Source organism: Mirounga leonina, unplaced genomic scaffold (assembly GCF_011800145.1).
Source record: "Mirounga leonina isolate KUSES-001 unplaced genomic scaffold, KU_Mleo_1.0 Mir_173, whole genome shotgun sequence".
In the NCBI taxonomy this organism is placed as follows: domain Eukaryota; kingdom Metazoa; phylum Chordata; class Mammalia; order Carnivora; family Phocidae; genus Mirounga; species Mirounga leonina.
The window spans coordinates 65515487-65537785 of NW_023270447.1; the positions used below are offsets into that span (position 1 = coordinate 65515487).

A 22299-nucleotide genomic window follows, 5' to 3' on the forward strand; every position below is an offset into this window, starting at 1 on the left:
TCCAGCTGAGCGGACACGTTCGTGCCTTCCTACGTGTTGCTTGTGCAGCGTGCATGAAGGATGGCAGTCACTCATCTTGCTGCGCTAGCCCACCCTGGATTGCCCTAAATGAAAGATCTGTGTTGCTCACTTACTCTTCTGGGTCTACGAAACTAGGAGCAGCCCTGGGCCTCTGAACTTTGAGTTTAACTTAGGAGGAACAGTAAAATGCAGTCTACAGGCCATAGCCTCCTCATTAATAATTAGAGCTGCATGTGAGGTTTGGGTACCTCTCCAGTTGTTCATCAAACATAGCTAGTTAGAGGGGTATAGGGTCAGGGTGTGATTTTCTGCAGAATAAGATGAACAAACCAAATCAGGGCTCCTGAGGTGCAGGCAGCTCACAGTGGACTTCGTGACTTGTATTTCTTCCCAGTAAACATTTACTTTCTCAGAAGCCCTGGCTTTGGCTGCCATTGCTGCCTCACCTGGGCAGTCTGAGACTAGGGAAGAGGCTGGGGTGGGCTTGGCGGGCAGGGGTAGAATGACCTAGTATAAACACAGAACTCCAGCATGAGTCACTAGACCCGCACTGGGGTAGGAATGGTGAAAGACCTCAAGGGAAAGACTGAGGCCACACAGCAGCCCAAGGTCAGATACAAGATGCATCATGGACCAGAAATGGGACAGGGAGGCGGCTCATTCAGCTAGAAATAATTGATAGTATGGAGCAGTGGTGGGAAGGCAGTTTCACCTGCGAGGGATATGGCAGAAAGCCTTACTTTCTGAGTTGGCAAATCCCAAGGTTGGCCACATACAGAGACCGTCGGCTGCACCACCTTCCACTGCCCAGCCAGGAGCCTGGCTGCCAGACCTAAGTGTTCCATGCCACTGGGGCCACGTGTGACTTCTGACAAACATGTAGGTGGGGATCAGGGGGAGGGTATGGCTTGTTCACTCAGGAAACTAGCTTTTTTTTATTACAACAGGCTTAGGATGGGGTAGCAGTGCTTGCTGAGACCCATGTGGAAATGATCACTTCTTTGGTGCAATAATGCCTTCCAGTTGGGCCTGAAAAACAAAAACAAACTCCATTAATACTTGAAGCTTGCAGCCTTCAGCTGAGAGGTGATAAAGTCCCTGGGAAGAAGAATCCAATGCTGCCCCGCCAAGTGTTTTTCCCTCCATTCCCAATTCCGTATTTCCTAGATTAGCTGGTTTCGGGCTTGGCATCCAGTCTTGCTACATTAGGAGAAACCAGAGCTGTCCTGGTTTCCATACAATAATGGCTCTGCGTAAAATATAAAGCACTGAAAAGGAAATTGAATAAAAGTTGTTGAAATAGTGGTTTTTTATGGCTCAGATTTCAGGCCTGAAATGCTAAGGTAAACATCTGGCTCTCTGGTTTGGGATCCTGGGAGCTCTGTGCTGGGACGAGAGGTTTTGGAAACAGCCATTTTTCAGCCACTTAGACAACTTGACACCCAATTAGAGAAAATTGCTACCAGTAAGTAGGGAGCTGTCCATCTTGTATGTAAAGCTTAAGACACTTGGGAGTTATTTACTCCGCTCCTCCGGCAGCCAGTAAAACAATTTACTATCATGGTATGTGGACAGGCCTTTAAGTAGGTCTATCCTGGGGACAGCAAGCACTGCTTTATTTGCAGTGCAGCTTGGAGCCAATGAAAATAACTCACTCCTAAAGAGTCCTTCACCCTGGGGATGACCAGGTTGCTTGGAAATGTTAGAAAGATGCCAAGGTGTTCCGCTTTGCTCCTGCTGCTGGTACTGTAGGAGGAACTGAGGAACTCGGGCTTATGATAAAGGAACATGGCAGATAAGGCACGCAGCTTCAGGAGCTGCTAAGTAAACAGATTCATGTCTGGCTGTGAAGTTTCTAGCTTTTCTTTGTTAAACTCAGCAACAGGAAAACCTGTTGTCCTGCGCTAGCAGTTCTTACAAGCCCTTGCTTATCTCAAGTGCCTGTCCTCCTTGGACCCCCAAGAAGCCTGCCAGTCACCAGAACGTAAGCTTTCCATGAGACTAGGGAGGAAAGGGAGACAGCATCCAGGGGCCCCTCTGATCAGGGCCATGGAAGACTGCCACCAAACATCACCAGGTCCTATATGTAGAACAATGGTTCTCAAACTTCAGTAAGCACCAGAATCGCCTGCAGACCTTGTTAGGCTGTTGGGCCCCAACCCCAACGTTTCTGATTCAGTCGATCGGGGATGGGCCCAATGACTTGTACTTCTAAAAGTTCCCCGGTGATGATGCTGGTCTAGGGCCCAGCCTTAGAGAAGTTGCAGATCCCACAGAGAGCCTGGAGTTTCACCCGCCTGGCCCCACTCCAGCTCAGCTGGTTAAATGTAAACCGCTGGCAAAGGGACTTTGAGGAAAAACACCTACCGTTGAGCTCCTCTGACCACACACCTGGGGAAGGTTCCTAATTTGAAATGGTTCCTCCCTCTCAAAGGGCCTTTCCTGCCCATCCCAAATGCCATGCCTCAGAAGGGCTGCAGGCGGGAAGGGCCTCCCATGAAAGGCTGCTGAAGAGATCCAGCCCATGCTAGGAAGGCTCCAAAATATCAGCCGTCATGGGAGAGAAGTTCCACTTTCTGCCATATCCACCTCTCCTGCAGGAGGGGCAACTTTTTTTCAAGGGAAAACAAACCCTCCACTGCAGAGCCGGGCTGAGGTGTTGTGGGAATCCAGGGCCAGATGCACGCAGAAGCTGCATAGGGAACCCTCACCCCCGCCCCCACATCAGCTCCCTTCACTCCTTCACTCCTTGGCAGGGCGCGGGGACAAGTCTGCCGAATCCTCTGTAGGAAACGGAGCCGCCTGGCCCCCTGCACGGCTGGGGGGTGGCAGGCAGGAGCCCCTCCACCTGGGCCTGCCGTGGGGGAGGCTGGGGAGGGGGGGCCCACCTTCAGCTGCTGATTCGTGCGCTTGAGGAACTGAATCTCCTCATTGTGCTTCTTCTCCTCCACCAGTCTCCTCTCGATCTCCCGCTTCTCGGTGGCCTCACACTTGGCCTTCTGCTCGTTCACTTGCCTCTCCAAATCTCTCTTTTCTGTTTCCAATTCTGCAATCTGAGGACGGAAACTCGGGTCATCCTGGGCCTCCGCCAAGAGGACAGGGCGGTGTGAGTGCCTGGGTGGAGGGGACCTCGGATGCAGCCATCCAGGCTGAGGGTGCCAGGGTCTGTGCTGCCACCCAGTGGGAGGCTGGTGACTGGCAAGCACCAGGCGGGCCCGTGCACTCTGAACCCAGGGGTCCCCACTGACTGGATGGCCAGAGCCCCCTCGGAGGCCAGACTTTCGTCTGGAATGGCAACCCTGTGGCCCTGAGCTGGACAGAAGAGTTCACGGAGGGCGGAGGCCTCGTGGTCAGCCCCACTCACTTTCCTCTCCATGTCGGACTTCCCCTGCTCGGCCTGCAGCGCCTTCCTCATGCCGAAGGCCACGCTGCTCTCGTACAAGGTCTGGTAGGCGGCGATGGTCATGCGGATCTCGTCCCGGACTCGCAGCAACAGCAACCCCCTTTCCGCACAGTTGATGGTGACCTCTCGGATCAGCTCGTCTTCCAAAGCGCACAACAAGGAGTTCAGGAGGGCAGGCGGGAGGGAGACAGCACCACGTCTGGGGCTCACCGCCCTTCCTACCGGGGACGGTGTAGCGTGTGTCCTCCCCACTCGGAGACAGAGGCCCCAGGAGCCTTGCCAGACAACTACTGCTCTGAAGGTGGCACGTGGGAGGATGGGCAGTTGGCGAGCCCAGGGCGGAGGGAGACAGGAGCCCTCGGGTTTGCTTGTAGCTGGGAGGCCCCCCTTACCGACCCGCAGGTAGAAACCCCAGGGTACGAGTCAGAGAAATCGGACTTTTCAGTCTGAGGATGGTGGCTGCTTTAAGGCAGCTGGGAAATCCTGTGTGCCCCAGTGCCTGGACGGGCTTGGGGCTGCCAACAGTAGGATTCAGAGCTTGCGCACACATCTCTTCCATGGGTGCTGACCATCGTCATACTCAGACTGAAGGGAGCCTGCTGGCCGCATGTTTGGCGGCAGTTTGAATGTCAGAGTCCACACGGGCCAGTGAGTTTGGGCTGGGGGACAGCCATTTGACACTATCACTTAAATCTTTTGTGACTGTCAGTTAATGGCAAATTATCCCGAAATATTTTTCTGGGCCAAGGGCTGAATGTTGATGGATGGATATAAATACAGAACATTTAGCCTTTCTGATTAAAAAACTATTTTATTTATTTATTTATTTATTTATTTAAAGATTTTTTATTTATTTATTTGAGAGAGAGAGAATGAGAGACAGAGAGCATGAGAGGGAGGAGGGTCAGAGGGAGAAGCAGACTCCCTGCCGAGCAGGGAGCCTGATGCGGGACTCGATCCAGGGACTCCAGGATCACGACCCGAGCCGAAGGCAGTCGCCCAACTAACTGAGCCACCCAGGCGCCCAAAAAACTATTTTTTTTTTTAAATTCAAAATGGAAGTTCTCGTCTTCAAACATTTGCTAAGAGGTTAGGAACTGGGGGGTCAGGTTGGCTGGCAGATGACGGGGATGGGGGCGCATTTAGCAGATCCTGCGGTGGGGGTTGGGGAGGGGGAGAAAAAATGACTCCAGGATGGGGTGGGCTTCAGCTCAGGGATACTCAGGGCTTGGGTTTGTGCTCAAGGGGAAGGGCAGGAGGTGGGAGAGGACCGCGTATCCCCCCCAACGCCAGCCCGCGCCAGGCCACTCACCGAAACACTGCGAGTAGAGCTCCCTGCGCACGGGGCAGATGCCGGTCTCTCTGGCCTGCCGCTGCTGCAGCTTCAGGTCCAGCTGCTCCTGGAGATGCACCACATCCATCCTGGTGCTGGGGGTGCTGGACACCTGCTGGATCCATAGCTGCGTGTCCTCCACCCATTCCCTGTGGCACAGACACAGCCAGGCTGAGCAAACCTACCGTTAGAGGGGCCTCGGGACGTGAGCAAAGATGGCCCTTTGGGTTCTCTGCCTGAGCAGGAACAAAGGGGCAGCTCTGTCACCAACCCACCAGAAGCTTCCATCCCTCTCTCTTCCTTGGGGAGTGTGGGGCTCCATAGCCACACCCACTAAGCCGCCTCCACGGGGCCTCTACCTGGGAGCTGGGCAATCTCTACCCTCCTATGGCTCTCTGTGCAATCACCACCCATGTTCCAGATCTTACCCTCCTAATGGGTTGAGGACAGATTCATAGACCTTATTGCTTGATTGGAAAAGAAAGCCCAGTGAGAATTCCCCACTGACTTGTGGGGTGGGAGACACAGGGCACCATAAACCTTGTGCCAGCCAGAAAGGGGCAAAAGTGTGCAGTGGGGAGCTTCCTGAAGGCATGCAACTATGTGGTCCCCTCCCCGCTCACCCCGCCCCCCAATAAACCTTGTGTCAGAGGCTTGGCCAGGTTCTGGAATCACAAGGAGGGAGCCGGAGGGTAGAATCACCATGGGGAAAGGATTTCCATTTATTGACGGGAGGGAATCACCTGAAAAATCCCCCCTCCCTTCTTTGACTTCCATCTCGGACGAGACGGCAGTCACTCTTTTCATTACAGTCTTAGAAACTGGGCTGTCAACTTCTTACATAAAAATAGTTGACTAAGCATGTCAGATAGTGATACACGTGGCTGCAGAAGGAGGGAGCAGGGTAAGGGGATGATGAAGAAGGGAGAAGGTGCTCTTTTATAAGGATTCTCAAGGAAGGCCCCCTTGAGGAAATCACGTTTGAGCAAGACCTGAGTAAAGAGACAGAAGGGGATGATGTGGACATTGGGGGAAGAGTATCCTTGGCAGTAAGCACAGCAACTGTCAAGGCCCTGAGGTGGAAGGGTGATGGAAGTATTCCAGAGACAGCAGAGGCCCCGGTGGCATCAGCACACTGAACAAGAAGGAGAATAACAGGAGACAAGATCATGGATATATGAGGGGCCAGATCGTGCCAACTCTTGCAGGTCATTGTAAGGACTATGGATTTTAGTTGGAGTGACATGGGAAGCCATTAAAGAGTTCCTGGCAGAAGACTGGCATGATCTGGCTTAGGATTTTGGGGCTGTTTGGAGAATAGATTGTAGGGGCAAAGAATGGAAGCAAGGTTTTCAGATAGGAGACCACTGTAGGTGACAAACAGTGACGAGGAACAAAATGGTGGAAGCAGAGGGGGTGGAAAGTGGTTAGATTTGGGATATAAATTTGAAGGTAGAGCCAAAATAATTTGATGAAGGATAGGACATGTGATGTGAGAGACTAAAAGGAATGAAGGGTGGCCTGAGCCACTTGTAGAAAGGAGAAGACTGGGGATGAGGAGGTTGGGAGAGGGGGACATCATGATTTAGTTTGGACATGCTGAGTTTGAGATGCCCAGGAGACACCTTCATGAAGATAATGAGGAAGCTGTAAAATACATGGGTCTGGAGTTTAGAGGAAAGGACAGGGCTGGAAATACACATTTGGGAGCCATCAGCATGTAGGTGGTATTTAAAGCCAGGAGCCTGTTTGAGCACTCAGGAAAAGAGGAGGATAGAGAAGAGGTCTCCCCCCACCCTTCCAGGATCCAGCCATCTGCAAGCTCTAGGAGTTCTGGGATGCTGGGAGGAAATCCTGGCCAGGAACAGAGAGACAGGGTGCCTCTTCCTACATTCCCAAGTTCTGGGATGCAAAGCCTGGGCCTTCTCGAAGCCACTGCACCTATGTTTTTACCTTGGGGGTAGGATGGCATTCAAGATTTCTTCTGCCTGCTTTGTAGGATCTGGGACACAAGAAGTTGAGGGGAGCTTGGTCTTTGGTGGCTGTGGGACTGGACCGGAGGGTCCAGGCTGCTGGGGGCTGACTTTCAGTGGCCGTGCCTGAGAAGAATGGACAAGTTAGGGCAGGAGGTGATTCAGACACTGAACTCCACATATCCAAGCCCTCTGGGTTGCCCCAGGTCTTCTAAACACCCTTTCCCTCTTCCCAGCTCACTTTCCCCATCTCCCTTCTCAGAAGTTATGTCTCAGCTGAAGGAAGCCATGAAGTCTTTGGTCCCATCCCAGCCCAAGGCCTGTATCTCCTGGAACCAATGTTTCTGGCACAGGTGCTCAGCCCTCTAGTGATGGAGTGAGCAAGCACTACCAGATCTATTCTTGGACCAGACTACTATGAAAAAGAGTGAGCCCCATCCATCTTTGTGACTTCCTTCCTCATCCTAAATCTGCTCTCTGGGGTCACCCATCTGCGCTTCTTGTGCCGCTCTCCCATCTTCCTTCCCCCGTCCCGATTCCCTTTGCTCCCAGTTGCTGCAGCCCACGTCTCTCGGGACCCGGGATCCTTATCGCAGGGATCTTTCCCCATCGGAGCTTCCGGGCTCCCCCGCCCCCTAAGACCCGTCCTTACTTTGGGGCTCCGCTTCTCCGTATTCCGGCTCACCAACACCGGGGTGTCATACTTGAGCAGAGAGTCCGCAGGGGGGATCATGGCGGCGACGGTGGTAGTAGCCCGGCCGCGGCCCCTTGAGTGTGCGCCTTGTTGCCGTCACCATGGAAACCTCCTCTCCCCTCCCCGTGGCCTGGGCGGGGTTTCGGAGTGGGGCGGGGCCAGCAGCACGGAGTTTCCGCTCAGCCTCCGTGAAGAATTCTCCTTGTGCTTACCTTATCTGGGTTCCTGCTCACCAGGTCGCCTTGATACTCTTGGAAACATGCAAAACAGGAGTTCGAGTCCCTGCGCTGCATCTCGCTCGCAATTTGAATGAAGTGGCAGATCCCCTTAGCTGACCCCCAATTTTGTCACCTGCAAAATGGGAGTCATGTGACTCCTCAATGAAGGCTTGGGGAAGATTCCCAGAGGAAGGCATCTGGAGTTCCCAGGTTTTAAAAAGTATTTGTTTTGGGGGCGTCTGGCTGGCTCAGTCAGTGGAGCGTGAGACTTTTGATCTGGGGGTAGTGAGTTCGAGCCCCACCACTGGCTATAGAGATGACTTGAAAATAAAAATATTTTAAAGAAAGTGTTTTTAGGGGGCGCCTGGGTGGCTCAGTCCTTGAGCGTCTGCCTTCCGCTCAGGTCATGATGTCAGGGTCCTGGGATCGAGCCCCGCATTGGGCTCCCTGCTCGGCAGGAAGCCTGCTTCTCCCTCACCCACTCCCCCTGCTTGTGTTCCCTCTCTCGCTGTCTCTCTCTCTCTCTGTCAAATAAATAAATAAATCTTTAAAAAAAAGTGTTTTTAGTTAAATGTTGAAATGACAGCATAACAAAGTTCAAGAACAGAGGGGGGCATACTAATGACTTGCCCATGGGCTACTATCTGTGATTGCTTTTCCCTCTCTCCTTAACTTCGTATTTCCAAACCTAAATGTAATCACAGTTTGCGCACCATTATTTATCCCGCTTCTTTCCTTGAACAAATCAGGGATTCCTCCATCTGTCACAGAACTTATAAACAGCGTTACGAATGGCGACAGACCATTCATCAGTTGCCTAAACAGTTTCCTACTGCTGGGCATTCAGATTGTCTCCGTATTTAGTAATTACTAATAATGCGGCAACAAACAGCCTCGAGGGGAGCTTTTTCCCAGAAGTTTCTTTTTGACACTTAAAACTCCCGCCACCCGAGCCGGTCCTGACAGCCCCGCCCGCTGCAGAGTCGTAGTCACGTGCTTAGCTCCGCCGCTAGGGTTTCTGGGAGAGCGCGCACCCGGAAGCGGAAGTCCAGGCGTCAAGTCCGTCATTTCCTTCAGCGAGAGGAGCGCAACGGATCTTTTTCCTTTGCTCTGCTCGTATCTCAGCATGAAGGAGGTAAAGAGCGAGCGGGAGCGGGGGAGCCGGCGGAGGCACCGCGACGGGGACGTGGTGGCGGCGGCGGTGGTGGTGAAGGTGAAGCAGGAGCGCCTCAGCCCGGAAGCCGCGCCTCCCGCCCACCGCCGCCCAGATTCCTCCGGCGGTAGCGCGTCCCCTCCGGCCGGCGAGCCGGGCCGCCCTGGTCACCGCGGGAACCGAGCCCGAGGAGGTAGCCGGTAAGTGGAAAGGCGCCTGGGATGGACTTGGGTCTGGCTCTTCGAGAAAAGACAGGGCTAGCGTCAGAAGCACACCTTGAATGCTGCGCGCTGCAGCTTGGATTTAATCTTAAGGTGGTGGAAGTGAGCCGGTGGTGCTTGTGCTGAAGAATGTTTACTCTGGTACCTGTCACTTGCGTTAAGCGCCTGATGCCTAATGGGTAGGATCCCGCCTCTTCATCTCTGTGCCCAGCTCTTGGCCGAGTAGGGCCCAGCAGATAGCACTGATCGAGTTGAAATAAAAGGATTTCCCCATCTGCCTGCAAATGGAGTGCTGGCGTTGGCTTTCCAATTATCTGCCCCCAAAGGTTTCCACGTTGAGAGCCTAGGCGATCTACCTGGAAGGGATCTGGAAGAAAGCTGGACTCTTAATTTATTCCTTCAGCATAGTTTTACTGCATGCTAAAGACTGCCCTAGGTACAGGGGCCTCAAGGGTGAACAAGATAGATTGTCTTCGCCCTGGCGAAATTGATGTGCTCTCGCCTTGAGACAAAATAACAAGCAGATAAAATAGTTTCAGTTAGTAACAAGTATTAGATTAAAGAAGAGGTTAAAACAGGAGTGTGATAGAGTTTGAAGGGAAGTGAGAGAAGGCCTTCTCTGAAAAGGTGCCATTTGAGTTGAGACCTGAATGATAAGAATAATCTAGCCTCGTAAAGATCCAGGCTGAGGAAACAATGCGTGCAAAGAACCTGAAGCAGAATTAATGTGATTGTTCTAGAAATAGGGGGGACAGTTGTCTATTGATCAAGGACAGTGGTAGGAGTGAGGTGGGAGAGGGAGGAGATAGAGCCAGAGGACTCCCTGATGGATTGATGTGGTTGTGGCGGGTGGGAGTGGGGAGCTATTGGTGGTGAGAGAAAAAAGAGTCAAGGGTGTTTTCTAGGTTTCTGTCTTGAGGAACAGGGTGGATGGTGGTACCAGTTACTGAGATGGCAGAGACTGTGGGAGGAAAGGGTTTTGAGGGGTTGGGAAGCGAGCGTTATGCTCTGTGAGAAGGTTCAGTAGGCAGCCATGTATGTGGGTCTGGAACGCAAGGAAGATGTCAGGGCTGGAGAGTGAAGCTCCCGCCTCCATTAATATGAAAAGCAGAGCCCTTCACAAATGTGCTGTTTGTGTTAGTAGGTAAGCCTGATACTTGAAGTGAATTTATATGGGGGAAGGGAAATTGAGATAAAACCCTGTGTGTACCATGCTCTGAAAAGGTCCCCAGCCAAAAAGAAAAACAAGTCCTCAGGGAGAAGAAGCAAGTCTCCTCGGAGTAAGAGAAGCCGAAGTCCTCACCACTCAACAGTCAAAGTGAAACAGGTAAGTGGATTGAGATGTTTGGATACCAGGTCCAAATCTAGAACCTCTTCCCGTCATAACAAATACATAATCATATGTGTTTACCTGTATCTGCGATGGGTTTTTCTAGAAACTGTTTTTTTTTTTTTTCCCTGCTTGTTTTGTTAAGCTTTTTTTATTTTGAGGTAATTGTTGATTTACATTCCGTGGTTAAAAAAAAAATACAGAGGTATACTCTTTACTCTATTTTTCCCACTGGTAACATCTTACAGAATTCCAGTACACTATCACAGGGAGAATACTGACATCGCTATAGTCACGATACAGAACATTTCCATCACCACAAGGATCCATCATGTTGCCCTTGTGTAGTCTTACCCACTTCTCTCCCACCCTTACCCCTCAAGTCCTGGCAACTTCTAATCTGTTCTCTGTCTCTATAATGTTGTCACTTCAAGAACGTTATGTAAATAGAATCATACATGTAACCTTTAGGGATTGGCTTTTTTCACTCAGTGCAGTTCTTTGGAGATTCACTCAGGTTGTTGTATCTGTCAGTAGCTCATTCCTTTTTATTGCTGAGTGATACTCAGTTTTGTGGATTTAACCATTTGCCCATTAAAGAACATCTGGGTTGTTTCCAGTTTTTGGCTGTTATGTATAAGGTTGCTATGTAACATTTGTGTACAAGTTTTTGTGTGAACACCTCTTCATTTTTCTGGGATGAACGCCCAGGAGTGCAATTGTTAGAATGTATGGTAATTGCACGCCAAACTGAGTGGCTATGTTAGTTTGCTAGGGCTTCCATAACAAAGTACCACAGACTGGATACCTTAAACAACAGAAATTAATTTTCTCACAACTCTGGAGGCTACAGTCCAAGATCAAGGTGTCAGCAGGTTTTGTTTCTTCTGAGGCCTCTTTCCTTGGCTTGCACATGCTACCTTCTTGTCTCTGTCCTCACGTGGCCAGTCCTCTGTGGGCTTATATCCTTGGTGTCTCTTCCTCTTCATATAAGGACACCAGTCATACTGGATTAGGGATTTGCTGTCATCTTAACTTAATCACGTCTTTAAAGACCTTATCTCAATAAAAAACAAAAACAAAAGCAAAAAACCCCACAAAAATGGTTAAATTCTGAGGACGGTGGTTGGGACCTCGACATATTAATTTGGGGGGGACACGATTCAGTCCTTAACAGTGACTGTACCATTTTACATTCCCACCTGTATTGTGCATGATGCAGTTTCTCTGCATCCTCATCAGCATTTGGTATTGACGTTATTTTTTGTTTCAGCCATTCCAATAGATGTGTAGTGATGTTGTGATTTTATTTACTTTTTATTTTTAATTTTAAGTAGGTTCCACACACATCGTGGGGCTTGAACTCACAACCCTGAGATCTAAAGTCCCATGCTCTACCAGCTGAGCCAGCCAGGTGCCCATCTCATTGTGATTTTACCTCTCATTGTGATTTTAATTTGCATTTCCCTTTGAGCAATCTGCTTACGTGCCCTCTGTATATCCTCTCAGGTGAAATGTCGCTTCATAATCTTTTGCCTATTTTCTACTTGGATTTTTTTGCCTTCTTAAGTGTTCTGTTTATAGAGTTCTATGTTACTAGACCATTTTGGGTACATGGTTTGCAAATAGTTCTCTCCAATTTGTAGTTTGTCTTTTTATTCACTCAGCAGGGGTTTTCTCAGAGTAAAAATGTTAAATTGTCATGAAGTCCAGTTTATCAACTTTTCCTTTTTTTTAAGTTTTTTTCATTATTTTTAAAAGATTTTATTTATTTGTCAGAGAGAGCATGCGCACAAGCAGGGAGAATGACAGGCAGAGGGAGAAGCGGGCTTCCTGCTGAGCAAGGAGCCCATTGGGCTCAATCCCAGGACTCTGGGATCATGACCTGAGCTGAAGGCAGAGGCTTAACTGACTGAGCTACCCAGGTGTCCCTCCAGTTTGCTTTTTATGGATTGTGCTTTCGGTGTCATGTCTAAGAACTTTTTGCCTAACTCTGGATCCCGAAGGTATGTTTTTTCCTCAAAGTTTTACATTTAAGTTCATGATTTATTTTGAGTTTGTTTTGATATAAGGCGTGAGTCTTGGGTTGAGGTTCATTTTTTTTGCCTATGAATGTTCACTTGCTGTGGCACCATTTTTTGAAAAGGCTGTCTTTCTTCCCTTGAATTGCTTTTGCTTCTTCATCAAAAATCAGTTGGGAATATGTGTTTGGGTTTATTTCTGCTTCTCTATTTTGTTCCATTGATCTCTGTCATTCTGCCAGTACCACACAGTCTTGATTACTGTCGCTATATAGTAAGTCTTGAAATTGGGTGGACGAGTTCTTCTCCTTTTCTTCTTAAAAATTGTTTATACTAGTTCCTTTGCCTTTCCATATACATTTTAGAACAATCTTGTCTATATAAAAAAAAATCTTCCTAGAATTTGGGTAGAAATTGCAGGAGGCTGTATTTCAGAGAATTGGCTTTTTTGTTCTTGTTGTTAATGAATGAATGAATGTATTGATTTGTTTATTTAAAGATTTTATTTATTTCACAGAGAGACACAGCGAGAGAGGGAACACAAGCAGGGGGAGTGGGAGAGGGAGAAGCAGGCTTCCCGCCAAGCAGGGAGCCCGATGTGGGGCTTGATCTCACGACCCTGGGATCATGACCTGAGCCGAAGGCAGACGCTTAACCATCTGAGCCACCCAGGCGCCCTAGAATTTACTGTCTTAACCATTTAAAAATGTACTATTAGTAGTGTTAAGTACATTCCCACTGCTGAGGGACAGAACTCCAGAACTTTTCCTTTCCTTTCCTTTTTTTTTTTTTTTAAGATTTTATTTATTTGACAGAGGGAGACACAGCAAGAGAGGGAACACAAGCAGGGGGAGTGGGAGAGGGAGAAGCAGGCTTCCCGCTGAGCAGGGAGCCCGATGCGGGGCTCCATCCCAGGACCCTGGGACCATGACCTGAGCTGAAGGCAGATGCTTAACGATTGAGCCACCCAGGCGCCCCAGAGAACTTACTTATTTGACAGAGATAGAGTGAGACAGCGTGCATGCACAAGCAGGGGGAGCGGCAGGCAGAGTGAGAGGGAGAAGCAGGCTCGCCACTGAGCAGGGAGCCCGATGTCGGGCTCGATCCCAGGACGCTGGGATCATGACCTGAGCCGAAGGCAGACGCTTAACTGACTGAGCCACATAGGCGCCCCCAAAATTGGCTTTTTATCATATCAAATCTTCCAATCCATGAACAATGTATAAGTCATTTATTTAGATCTTTGATTTTTTTTCTTCAGCGTTTGTAGTTTTTAGCACTTAAGTTCTATATCTGTTTTATTAGATTTACACAAAGTTTTTTCTTTGGGGGAATGATTATAAGTGATAGTTTAAATTTTGGTCCACATGTTCGTTGCTAATCTATAGAAGTATAATTCATTTTTCTGTGTTTTTCTTATATCCTGTGACCTCATTGAACTCAACTTATTTAGTCCAGGAGGGTTTTTTGTAGATTTCTTGGGATTTTTTTTACATAGACAGTCATATCTTCACATAGGGACAGTTTTATTTCTTCCTTTACAATCTCTATGCATTGTATTTCCTTGTCTTGCTTTATTGTACTAACTAGGACTTCCAGCACTGTGTTGAATGAGAGTAGTGAGAGCAGATACCCTTGCTTTGCCCCTTATCTTGAGAGACAAGCATTCAATCTTTTTAAAGAAACTCTGTGTTACAGTGTGCAGATAGACATTAAGAAAATGGATTTTTGGGGCACCTGGGTGGCTCAGTTGTTGAGCGTCTGCCTTCGGCTCAGGTCATGATCCTGGGGTCCTGGGATCGAGCCCCGCGTCGGGCTCCCTGCTCGGCGGGAAGCCTGCTTCTCCCTCCTCCACTCCCCCTCCTTGTGTTCCCTCTCTCGCTGTCTCTGTCTCTCTCTGTCAAATAAATAAATAAAATATTAAAAGAAAAAAGAAAATGGATTTTCCGGGGCGCCTGGGTGGCTCAGTCGTTAAGCGTCTGCCTTTGGCTCAGGTCATGATCCCAGGGTCCTGGGATCGAGCCCCACATCGGGCTCCCTGCTTGGCGGGAAGCCTGCTTCTCCCACCTCCACTCCCCCTGCTTGTGTTCCCTCTCTCGCTGTCTCTCTCTGTCAAATAAATAAATAAAATCTTTTAAAAAAATAAGAGAGAGAAAAAAGAAAATGGATTTTCTGGGGCGCCTGGGTGGTTCAGTCGTTAAGCATCTGCCTTTGGCTCAGGTCATGATCCCAGGGTCCTGGGATCGAGCCCCACATCGGGCTCCCTGCTTGGCGGGAAGCCTGCTTCTCCCTCTCCCACTCCCCCTGCTTGTGTTCCCTCTCTCGCTGTGTCTCTCTGTGAAATAAATAAATAAAATCTTAAAAAAAGAAAATGGATTTTCCTGTTATTTTGAGAGACTGTGGGCCAGCTTTCTAGTATTTTAAAGATATAAAGCCAGACAGCCTGGGTGGTGTGCAGTGTGAATTGATCAGGTACTGCTTTAGCTATCTCAGAATGCAGCTCCCAGAACCACACCACCCAGATGAGGCCTGTCATCCACTTGTGTTTTTTTTCGGGTTTTTTTTGGTTTTTGTTTTTTTCCAGTGTACAACTGGCAGCTCTTTACCTGTGGTTTCTAAATCAACATTTTACAATAAATCCTGGGACTTTTAGAATGGAGCTTTTCTTTTCTTTCTTTCTTTTTTTTTAGAGATGTTATTTATTTATTTGTCAGAGAGAGAGAGAATTGGAGAGTGAGCACAAGCAGGGGGAGCGGCAGGCTCTCTGCTGAATAAAGAGCCCAATGCGGGACTCCATTCCAGGACCCTGGGATCATGACCTGAGCCCAAGGCAGATACTTAACCGACTGAGCCACCCAGGCATCCCTAAAATGGAACTTTTCTGTGCTTATTGCTGTTTTGATGTATCTTCATTTGCTTATCTATGTTAACTTCCCTCCTTACCTCAAATTATCTCCTTAAAAGCTAATTTCTGTGTGTTAATCAGCTGGAAACTTGGAAATGGCTCTCAAGCAAAAGGGCTTGACAGGCGGTTGACACTAAGTGACTTTCACAAGGGTTAATCCTAAGGAGGAATGCACGCAGCCCCTGACTTAAGCATCACTTGTGCTTGCAGGCATTCTCTTCTCTACACCTGAACCACAATTTAAAAAATAAATTTATTGATTACGTGCTCATTGTAATAACGCAGAAGTACATAAAGTAAAAAGTGAGAGTATGAGATATGTAGTGTATGTTTACTTCTCCCATTATCCCCAAAATTGCAGGCTCCCCCCCCAAAAAATCTCCTAAGTCCCCAGAGGCAACCATTCTAATAACTTGATATTTATACTTCAAGACTCTATTATACTTATGTTCTCTTTTTTTCCTTTGTTTTAGCATGCATCTCTGTGTGTTTTCCATGCAAAGTTTTTAATTCAAAAAAGGAACCATGGGGCGCCTGGGTGGCTCAGTTGGTTAAGCCTCTGCCTTCGGCTTGGGTTACGATCCATGGGATCAAGCCCTGCATTGGGCTGTCTGCTCAGCAGGGAGCCTGCTTCTCCCTCTGCCCCTCCCGCTGCTCATGCTTTCTCTCTCTCTCTCTCAAATAAATAAAATCTTATAAAAAATTTTTTAAAAAGGAACCATATCATATATATTATCCTACTTACCAATAATTGAAATCTTAGTTATTTTGTGTTATTTGGTTATATGATTAGTCATATCCTTTTCCATGGTTTTTACTAATTTTGGCTGGTCTACCCATCTTTATTTACTTACCCTGTGCGATGGGGTAGGGCAGGAGCAGAGGGAGAGAGAATCTCCAGCAGACTTCCCACTGAGCATGGAGCCTGATATGGGGCTCAGTCTCACGACCCTGAGATCATGACCTGAGCTGAAATCAAGAGTTCGACACTTAACTGACTGAGCCACCTAGGAGCCACGGTCTATGCCTCTTTAAAATGAGGACTGGGGCGCCTGGGTGGCTCAGTTGGTTAAGCGACTGCCTTCGGCTTAGGTTATGATCCTGGAGTCCCAGGATCGAGTCCCACATTGGGCTCCCTGCTCAGCAGGGAGTCTGCTTCTCCCTCTGACCCTCTTCCCTCTCATGCTCTCTGTCTCTCATTCTCTCTCTCGCAAATAAATAAAAAAAAATCTTTAAAAAAATAAAATAAAATAAAAATAAAATGAGGACTGAAAATAATTGGTCATTGGAATAGTGGATGTACAGTCTTACGGGGATTAGAATACAAGGGAGGTGGGGGTGATGACCTAGAGTCCGTGGCTTCTTTTAGTGACTCATTTAATGAGGGATAAAGGGCATAATGAGATTAGTTTGGTAGGTGGTGTTGGCAAGCTTGTGAGTATCTTAAGGTAGGAGGGATGGGTGTCTGAGCCTTCCTCTTGATGCTTGTCTTTGGAGGCTAGGAAGTCTAGAAAAACTGAGTCCTGCTCTGAACAAGCAGGCCTGTACTTGACCCCTGTGTATAGCAGGGAGAAGGCCTTGGGAGCAGGGGAGGCAGTGAGATTTCAGTGCTCAGGATTTCCTCTTTATCTTTTCCAGGTGGGGTAGCCTTGCTCATAGCGTGCAAGACTTCCTCTTGAACTCTGATGTTTTGGTTATTAGTAAGGATAAGTTTATTATATTCATGTGTTCATTAGATACTTATTTCCTAGGAAAATTATTAATATCCTTTGCCCATTTTTTTTCTGTTGAATTGTCTTTCTTACTGATTTATTTTCTTATTGGTATATTAGTAGATGTTATGTGTTGCAGTTTCTACAAGGCTGATTTTCAATACTGAGTCTTTTCCAAGAAACCATGATATGTTTATTAATTTTTTTGAGATCTTTAAAAAAATATCAATAAATTTTTACAGGTTTCTTACATGTCTTACATACTTAAGTGTCTTCCTTGGTATTGAACAATTTTTGTTACTGTTGAAATGAGATCTTTTAAAGTTATTACATTTTCATTTTTGACGTAAGAGAAAACTAGTTTTTTTTCTTTACATGTTTATCTTGTACATGACTACTTAGCTCTGTTAGTTCTGTTTTCTGTATATGCTTCCCAATGAGTGTGCCTATAGTTCCTCAAGTTTCTAGGGCTCTGAACCTGGACTTGCAGCGTTAGAACTGTAGTCGGGTGACAGTGTGGAAATAGTTTGTGTAGCCTTGCAAGGGAATACAACCACCACTGCTAACCTTGTTTCTGTGGGACATTTTGCTCTGAATGCCAAAGTCCAAATCACAAATGGCTTTTTGAATGCATCTTGTTCACAGAATGTGGACTGCCTTTCGTTTACTGGATCTCTTTGAATTTCAGGAACGTGAGGATCATCCCCGGAGAGGACGGGAGGAACGGCAGCACCGGGAATCATCGGGCCAGGAACACAGGCGAGCTAGAAACAGTGACCACGACAGACACAGGGGCCATTCCCACCAGAGGAGAAGCTCTAATGAGAGGCCTGGGAGTGGGCAGGCTCAGGGACGGGACCGAGACATTCATAATCTACAGGCTCAGGACGCAGAGCGGGAGTTTTACAACGCCCGAAGACGGGAGAATCGCCAGAAGAACGAAGTTAGTGCTGGTGGTAATGAGTCTCAGGAGTTGGTTCCCCGACCTGGTGGCAACAGTAAAGACAAAGAGGCACCCGCTAAAGAAAAGCCAAGCTTTGAACTCTCTGGGGCACTTCTTGAGGACACCAACACCTTCCGGGGTGTCGTCATTAAGTATAGTGAGCCCCCAGAAGCACGTATCCCCAAAAAACGATGGCGCCTCTACCCCTTTAAAAATGACGAGGTGCTTCCTGTCATGTACATCCATCGGCAGAGTGCCTACCTCCTGGGCCGGCACCGCCGCATAGCGGACATCCCAATCGATCATCCCTCCTGCTCGAAACAGCACGCGGTCTTTCAGTATCGGTGAGTATGCGTTTGCAGGAAGAACCAGAAGTGTGTGTAGAAGCTGAGAGTCTCAGGATTACTAACATTTGTGTACACGTGTATGCAGAAGAATCCCATACTCCTCAGATCTAATCTTTGTTTTAGGATTATGAATCTAGCCACCCTTTGAATAATCACTTACATGTGTCTAAAAGCATCACATTTGGTGTCAGAGATCCAGATTTTGAATCCTGCCTTGACTCTGACATCAAAATCCACTACTTTATTCCCATTGGGACAGGAGCTAAAATATGTTGAAATATAGGTTTATCTTGATTATAAACAACACAAAACGTGTTTTCTTAATCATGGCAAGAGTTCTTGGATTCTGATTTAAAATTTTTAATCTACCACGAATTTCCCTCCCCTACTCCCTCAGCAACCAGTTCTCACCTTTTCTCTTAAGTATATTTAACTTGCTCCCAATTTCCAGATCCAAGACCATACCTTCCCCTTGATTTCCTAGAGTTTGGACTTGAACTGTGTTCAAGCCAGGTAATTTACATCATGTAGGCAAAATGCTGGATGGTCTGAGGTGGGATTTTGCTCACAAGCTTCTCTCTTTTATCTCTGCTAGGCTTGTGGAATATACCCGTGCTGATGGGACAGTTGGCCGAAGGGTGAGGCCCTACATCATTGACCTTGGCTCAGGCAATGGAACGTTCTTGAACAACAAGCGCATCGAGCCACAGAGATACTATGAACTAAAGGAAAAGGATGTACTTAAATTTGGGTTCAGCAGCAGAGAGTATGTCCTGCTTCATGAGTCCTCCGACACCTCTGAAGTAGACAGGAAAGAAGATGAGGATGACGAGGAGGAGGAGGAAGTATCTGACAGCTAGCAAACTAACAGCTCAAACTCTGGAAAGACCTTTCTTTAAAGGTTTTGGGATTGAGTCAGAGAGCACCATGGTTCTCTCTGTAATGCCTCTTAATGCCTTAAGTCTTTCCTCTGTTGCTGATCACCTTCTGTTATAGTATAAGAAAACTGACTTCTGTTTGGTTGAACTTTTTTCTGTGGCACAACAGCCCCTTGCCTGTGGGCATTTGTTTTCAAAACAGTCTCACCCAACACATCGTGTTTCAGTAGAAGCATCGTGGCTTTAGTTGGTGCTTTCAGAACTGCTGCCTAGGAAACTACAAACCCTTGGTTCAAGGGGAATTGTGGCTTGTTCTCTTTGTACAGTTACTTTATTTATATAGTTGTTAAGCTTTGTGGACTGGTTTGTTTTGGGTTTTGGGGCAAACCCCTGAACAGAGAATCTTACTAAGCTTTGGTTGTCACCAAAACAGCCTCCATTATATACCAAAGCTTTGACCTGGTTGAGCTCTTGAGTCACAGAAGTTGATTTTGCACTTCATTTTTGGGGGGTGGGAATTTACCACATGACCTCATTATTAACTGTTGGACTTAAACAGATGCTTTATGGAACCTGCTGAAGCCTACAACTGTACAGGAAGATCCTGGCTACCGCCAGTGGGTGCTGATATAACGTCATGAGAGGCTAAAATGGGTCATGGATCGGTTTCCTGTGAGAGAATTCTGATTTCTCCATAGAGCATGTACATAACAATTTTGATCATCATATCTGTTCAACTTTGCATTTTTATTCAAATGTTATCTCTTTCCTTCTTTGCAAAACAGTGTCATTTATGTAGCACGGTCCTTGCTTTATTCTAACAATGTATGTATATGTGTAAAGGAGGTTGTATAGTTGACACATTTCATCTTTTTAAAAAATGTTCATAGAGGTTGTATTTACTTTCCCAAGGCCGGAAAGCAAGGGAGTTGCCCTGTTTCCTAATTTTCCACAGAGGAATATGTGTAAGTAGCAAAGTCATAACTACTTACATGTACTGTGTGTGTGTGTGTGTGTGTGGTGTGTGTGTGTGTATAAAAGTGTGAGTGAAAGAGCTGCATACTGATTTTCATATGAGAATGTTTTGTGATGTAAATAGGCGAAGGCCTCCCTGCATTTGAATAGCAGGTTTTCATTTGTATGTATTTTTGGGATAAAAAATAATAAAATTTGTAAATATAGCCCCATTTCAAAGGGTTATCTTTTCTTGGCAGAGGACCTTGTGTTACAGGTCCATTTGCAGCTACAGGAATCTTTGTATCAGTATTTTTGAGGTAAACATAGGTAGTTGCAGAGGGTGTGCTGGGGCGAGACCAGGAAATAGGGAAGTTGGGGCCAGCAGCAGCTCTGGAAGCCAGACCCTCACACATCAGCGAGTGAGTGCTGGTCCTGTGGAAGCAGCAGTGTTTTCTGAATGGGCAGTGAAGGGGTTTTCCTTTCCAGAATAGTGCGTTGGGGCAGGTTCTACATAGCAGCTCTTGTACCAGTTGATCCCTGTCTCTGCTATGTTGCCCTCGGGTGGTGGTGGGTTGGGAGGCGGGGGGGGAAGTGATGCAACTGGGTGCTGCTGCCCACCATTCCTCTTGGAACTTGTGATGCTGTGAGATTGTCTTTCTCCCACCTACCCACGGTAGGTCCCACCTACCCATGTGGACTCAAGCCTAAGTGCTGACTAGTGTGGGGAGGGGCAGCTGACTAGTGTTTGTGCAAAAAGGAAAAGATCCCCTTAAAGAGTGAATACTCAGTGAGGTCAGTTAGATGTAGGGAAGCTCTAACGAGAGCCATTAGCATTCCCCCCCACACTGGCCACTGTGACTGCTACTTTCCTAATTTTCCTATCTGCTGTAGACCCCCTATTGCATATGTGCATGTCTGAAAGGTAGGTTTTGCTTTGATGGATCCCGACCAATGGCTTGGTCTTTCTGGGATGAGGCAGTAATCTGGCCTCCAGGGCCTCCTGTTCAGTTTGTGCTCCTACTACTGCTTCCAGGTAGCCTTGGGTTTTGCCACAAACACCATCCTGCTGGGCAGCATGATAGGTGACCATTTGGCCTGCATTCTTCAGTAAGAGGTCCCAATTGTGAAGTAAACTTGTTTTAGTGGAGGAATAGCTTCTTGCATTAAGAGATTCTAAATGCCAAACATCTGGGAAGGTGCCCCCTCCACACATACATACTTTCTTTTTTTTTTAAGAAAGAGGGTCCGGGTGCCTGGGTGGCTCAGTCAGTTAAGCGTCTGACTTTGGCTCAGGTCATGATTTCAGGGTCCTGGGATCGAGCCCTGTATCAGGGTACTCGCTCAGCACAGAGTTTGCTTGTCCCTCTCCCTTCACCCTTCTCCCTGCTTGTGTGCGTGCTCATGCTCTCATACATAAAATCTTTTTTTTTTTTTTTAGAGATTTTATTTATGAGAGAGAGCACAAGCAGGGGGAGGGGCAGAGGGAGAAGCAGGCTCCGTCCCCCAGCAGGGAGCCAAATGTGGGGTTCGATCCCAGGACCCTGGGATCATGACCCTAGGCAAAGGCAGACGCCCAACTGACTGAGCCACCCAGGTGCCCCATAAATAAATAAAATCTTTAAAAAAAGGGGGGTCAAAGAAAAGACATTGCCCAGCTCCAAAGCCAGATATCACTGGCGGACTTCTCATTTGAAGTTGACATAATCCTAAAGCTTTCTTCTTGAATTCTTTGCTTGGAAATTCATGTTCCTCCTAGCTATTTGCAACTTCTTTATTCTCCACCTGTTCTCCCCACTGGCTGCAAAACATTGCTGTCAAAACCAAGCTATTGGGACGCCTGGGTGGCTCAGTCGTTAAGCGTCTGCCTTCGACTCAGGTCATGATGTCAGGGTCCTGGGATCGAGTCCCATATTGGGCTCCCTTCTCAGCGGGGATCCTGCTTCTCCCTCTGCCTCTGCCTTCTCCTCCCCGGCTCATGCTGTCTCTCTCTCTCAAAGAGAGAAAGAAAGAAAATCTTAAAAAAAAAAAAAGCTATCTACAAAGCAGCCCTTTGTTTCAGAGCCCCTCTCCCAAATCCTCTGTGGTGGTCTACAGTTCTGCTGAAGTATTGGACAGAATTTTCAGGTTTTCCCCATCAAACCTCTTCCTAGTCACCTAGTTCCCTCATTTGGACATGGACAAAGGACACCT

General features: G+C 47.6%; 2 protein-coding genes across 2 annotated transcripts; one reads left to right on the forward strand and one right to left on the reverse strand.

Moving 5' to 3' along the window:
• Window positions 1–910: 910 nt before the first annotated feature.
• Window positions 911–7493, reverse strand: DNALI1 (dynein axonemal light intermediate chain 1). Its single transcript, XM_035019059.1, has 6 exons — window positions 7383–7493; window positions 6711–6856; window positions 4737–4906; window positions 3386–3564; window positions 2910–3074; window positions 911–1050 (listed from the first exon to the last, which is right to left on the reverse strand). The coding sequence occupies exons 1-6, from the start codon at window positions 7461–7463 to the stop codon at window positions 1015–1017; spliced, it is 777 nt and encodes a 258-aa protein (XP_034874950.1). The 5' UTR covers window positions 7464–7493; the 3' UTR covers window positions 911–1014.
• Window positions 7494–8708: 1215 nt separating this feature from the next.
• Window positions 8709–20850, forward strand: SNIP1 (Smad nuclear interacting protein 1). The gene is made up of 4 exons (XM_035019060.1): window positions 8709–8995; window positions 10241–10343; window positions 17673–18271; window positions 18870–20850. Exons 1-4 carry the CDS (start codon window positions 8769–8771, stop codon window positions 19132–19134), a joined length of 1194 nt encoding a protein of 397 aa, XP_034874951.1. The 5' UTR covers window positions 8709–8768; the 3' UTR covers window positions 19135–20850.
• Window positions 20851–22299: the final 1449 nt, after the last annotated feature.

Excerpts from the sequence above, each read along its gene's own strand:
- DNALI1 (XM_035019059.1), bottom strand. The coding sequence starts at position 7,463 with ATGATCCCCCCTGCGGACTCTCTGCTCAAGTATGACACCCCGGTGTTG. Across the intron at positions 3,565-4,736 it reads GCTCTACTCGCAGTGTTTCG|ACGAGCTGATCCGAGAGGTC; the intron begins GTGAGTGGCCTG and ends GCGCTTTGGAAG. Across the intron at positions 3,075-3,385 it reads AGTCCGACATGGAGAGGAAA|ATTGCAGAATTGGAAACAGA; the intron begins GTGAGTGGGGCT and ends TTCCGTCCTCAG.
- SNIP1 (XM_035019060.1), top strand. The coding sequence starts at position 8,769 with ATGAAGGAGGTAAAGAGCGAGCGGGAGCGGGGGAGCCGGCGGAGGCAC. Across the intron at positions 8,996-10,240 it reads CGAGCCCGAGGAGGTAGCCG|GTCCCCAGCCAAAAAGAAAA; the intron begins GTAAGTGGAAAG and ends TGCTCTGAAAAG. Across the intron at positions 18,272-18,869 it reads CACGCGGTCTTTCAGTATCG|GCTTGTGGAATATACCCGTG; the intron begins GTGAGTATGCGT and ends TATCTCTGCTAG.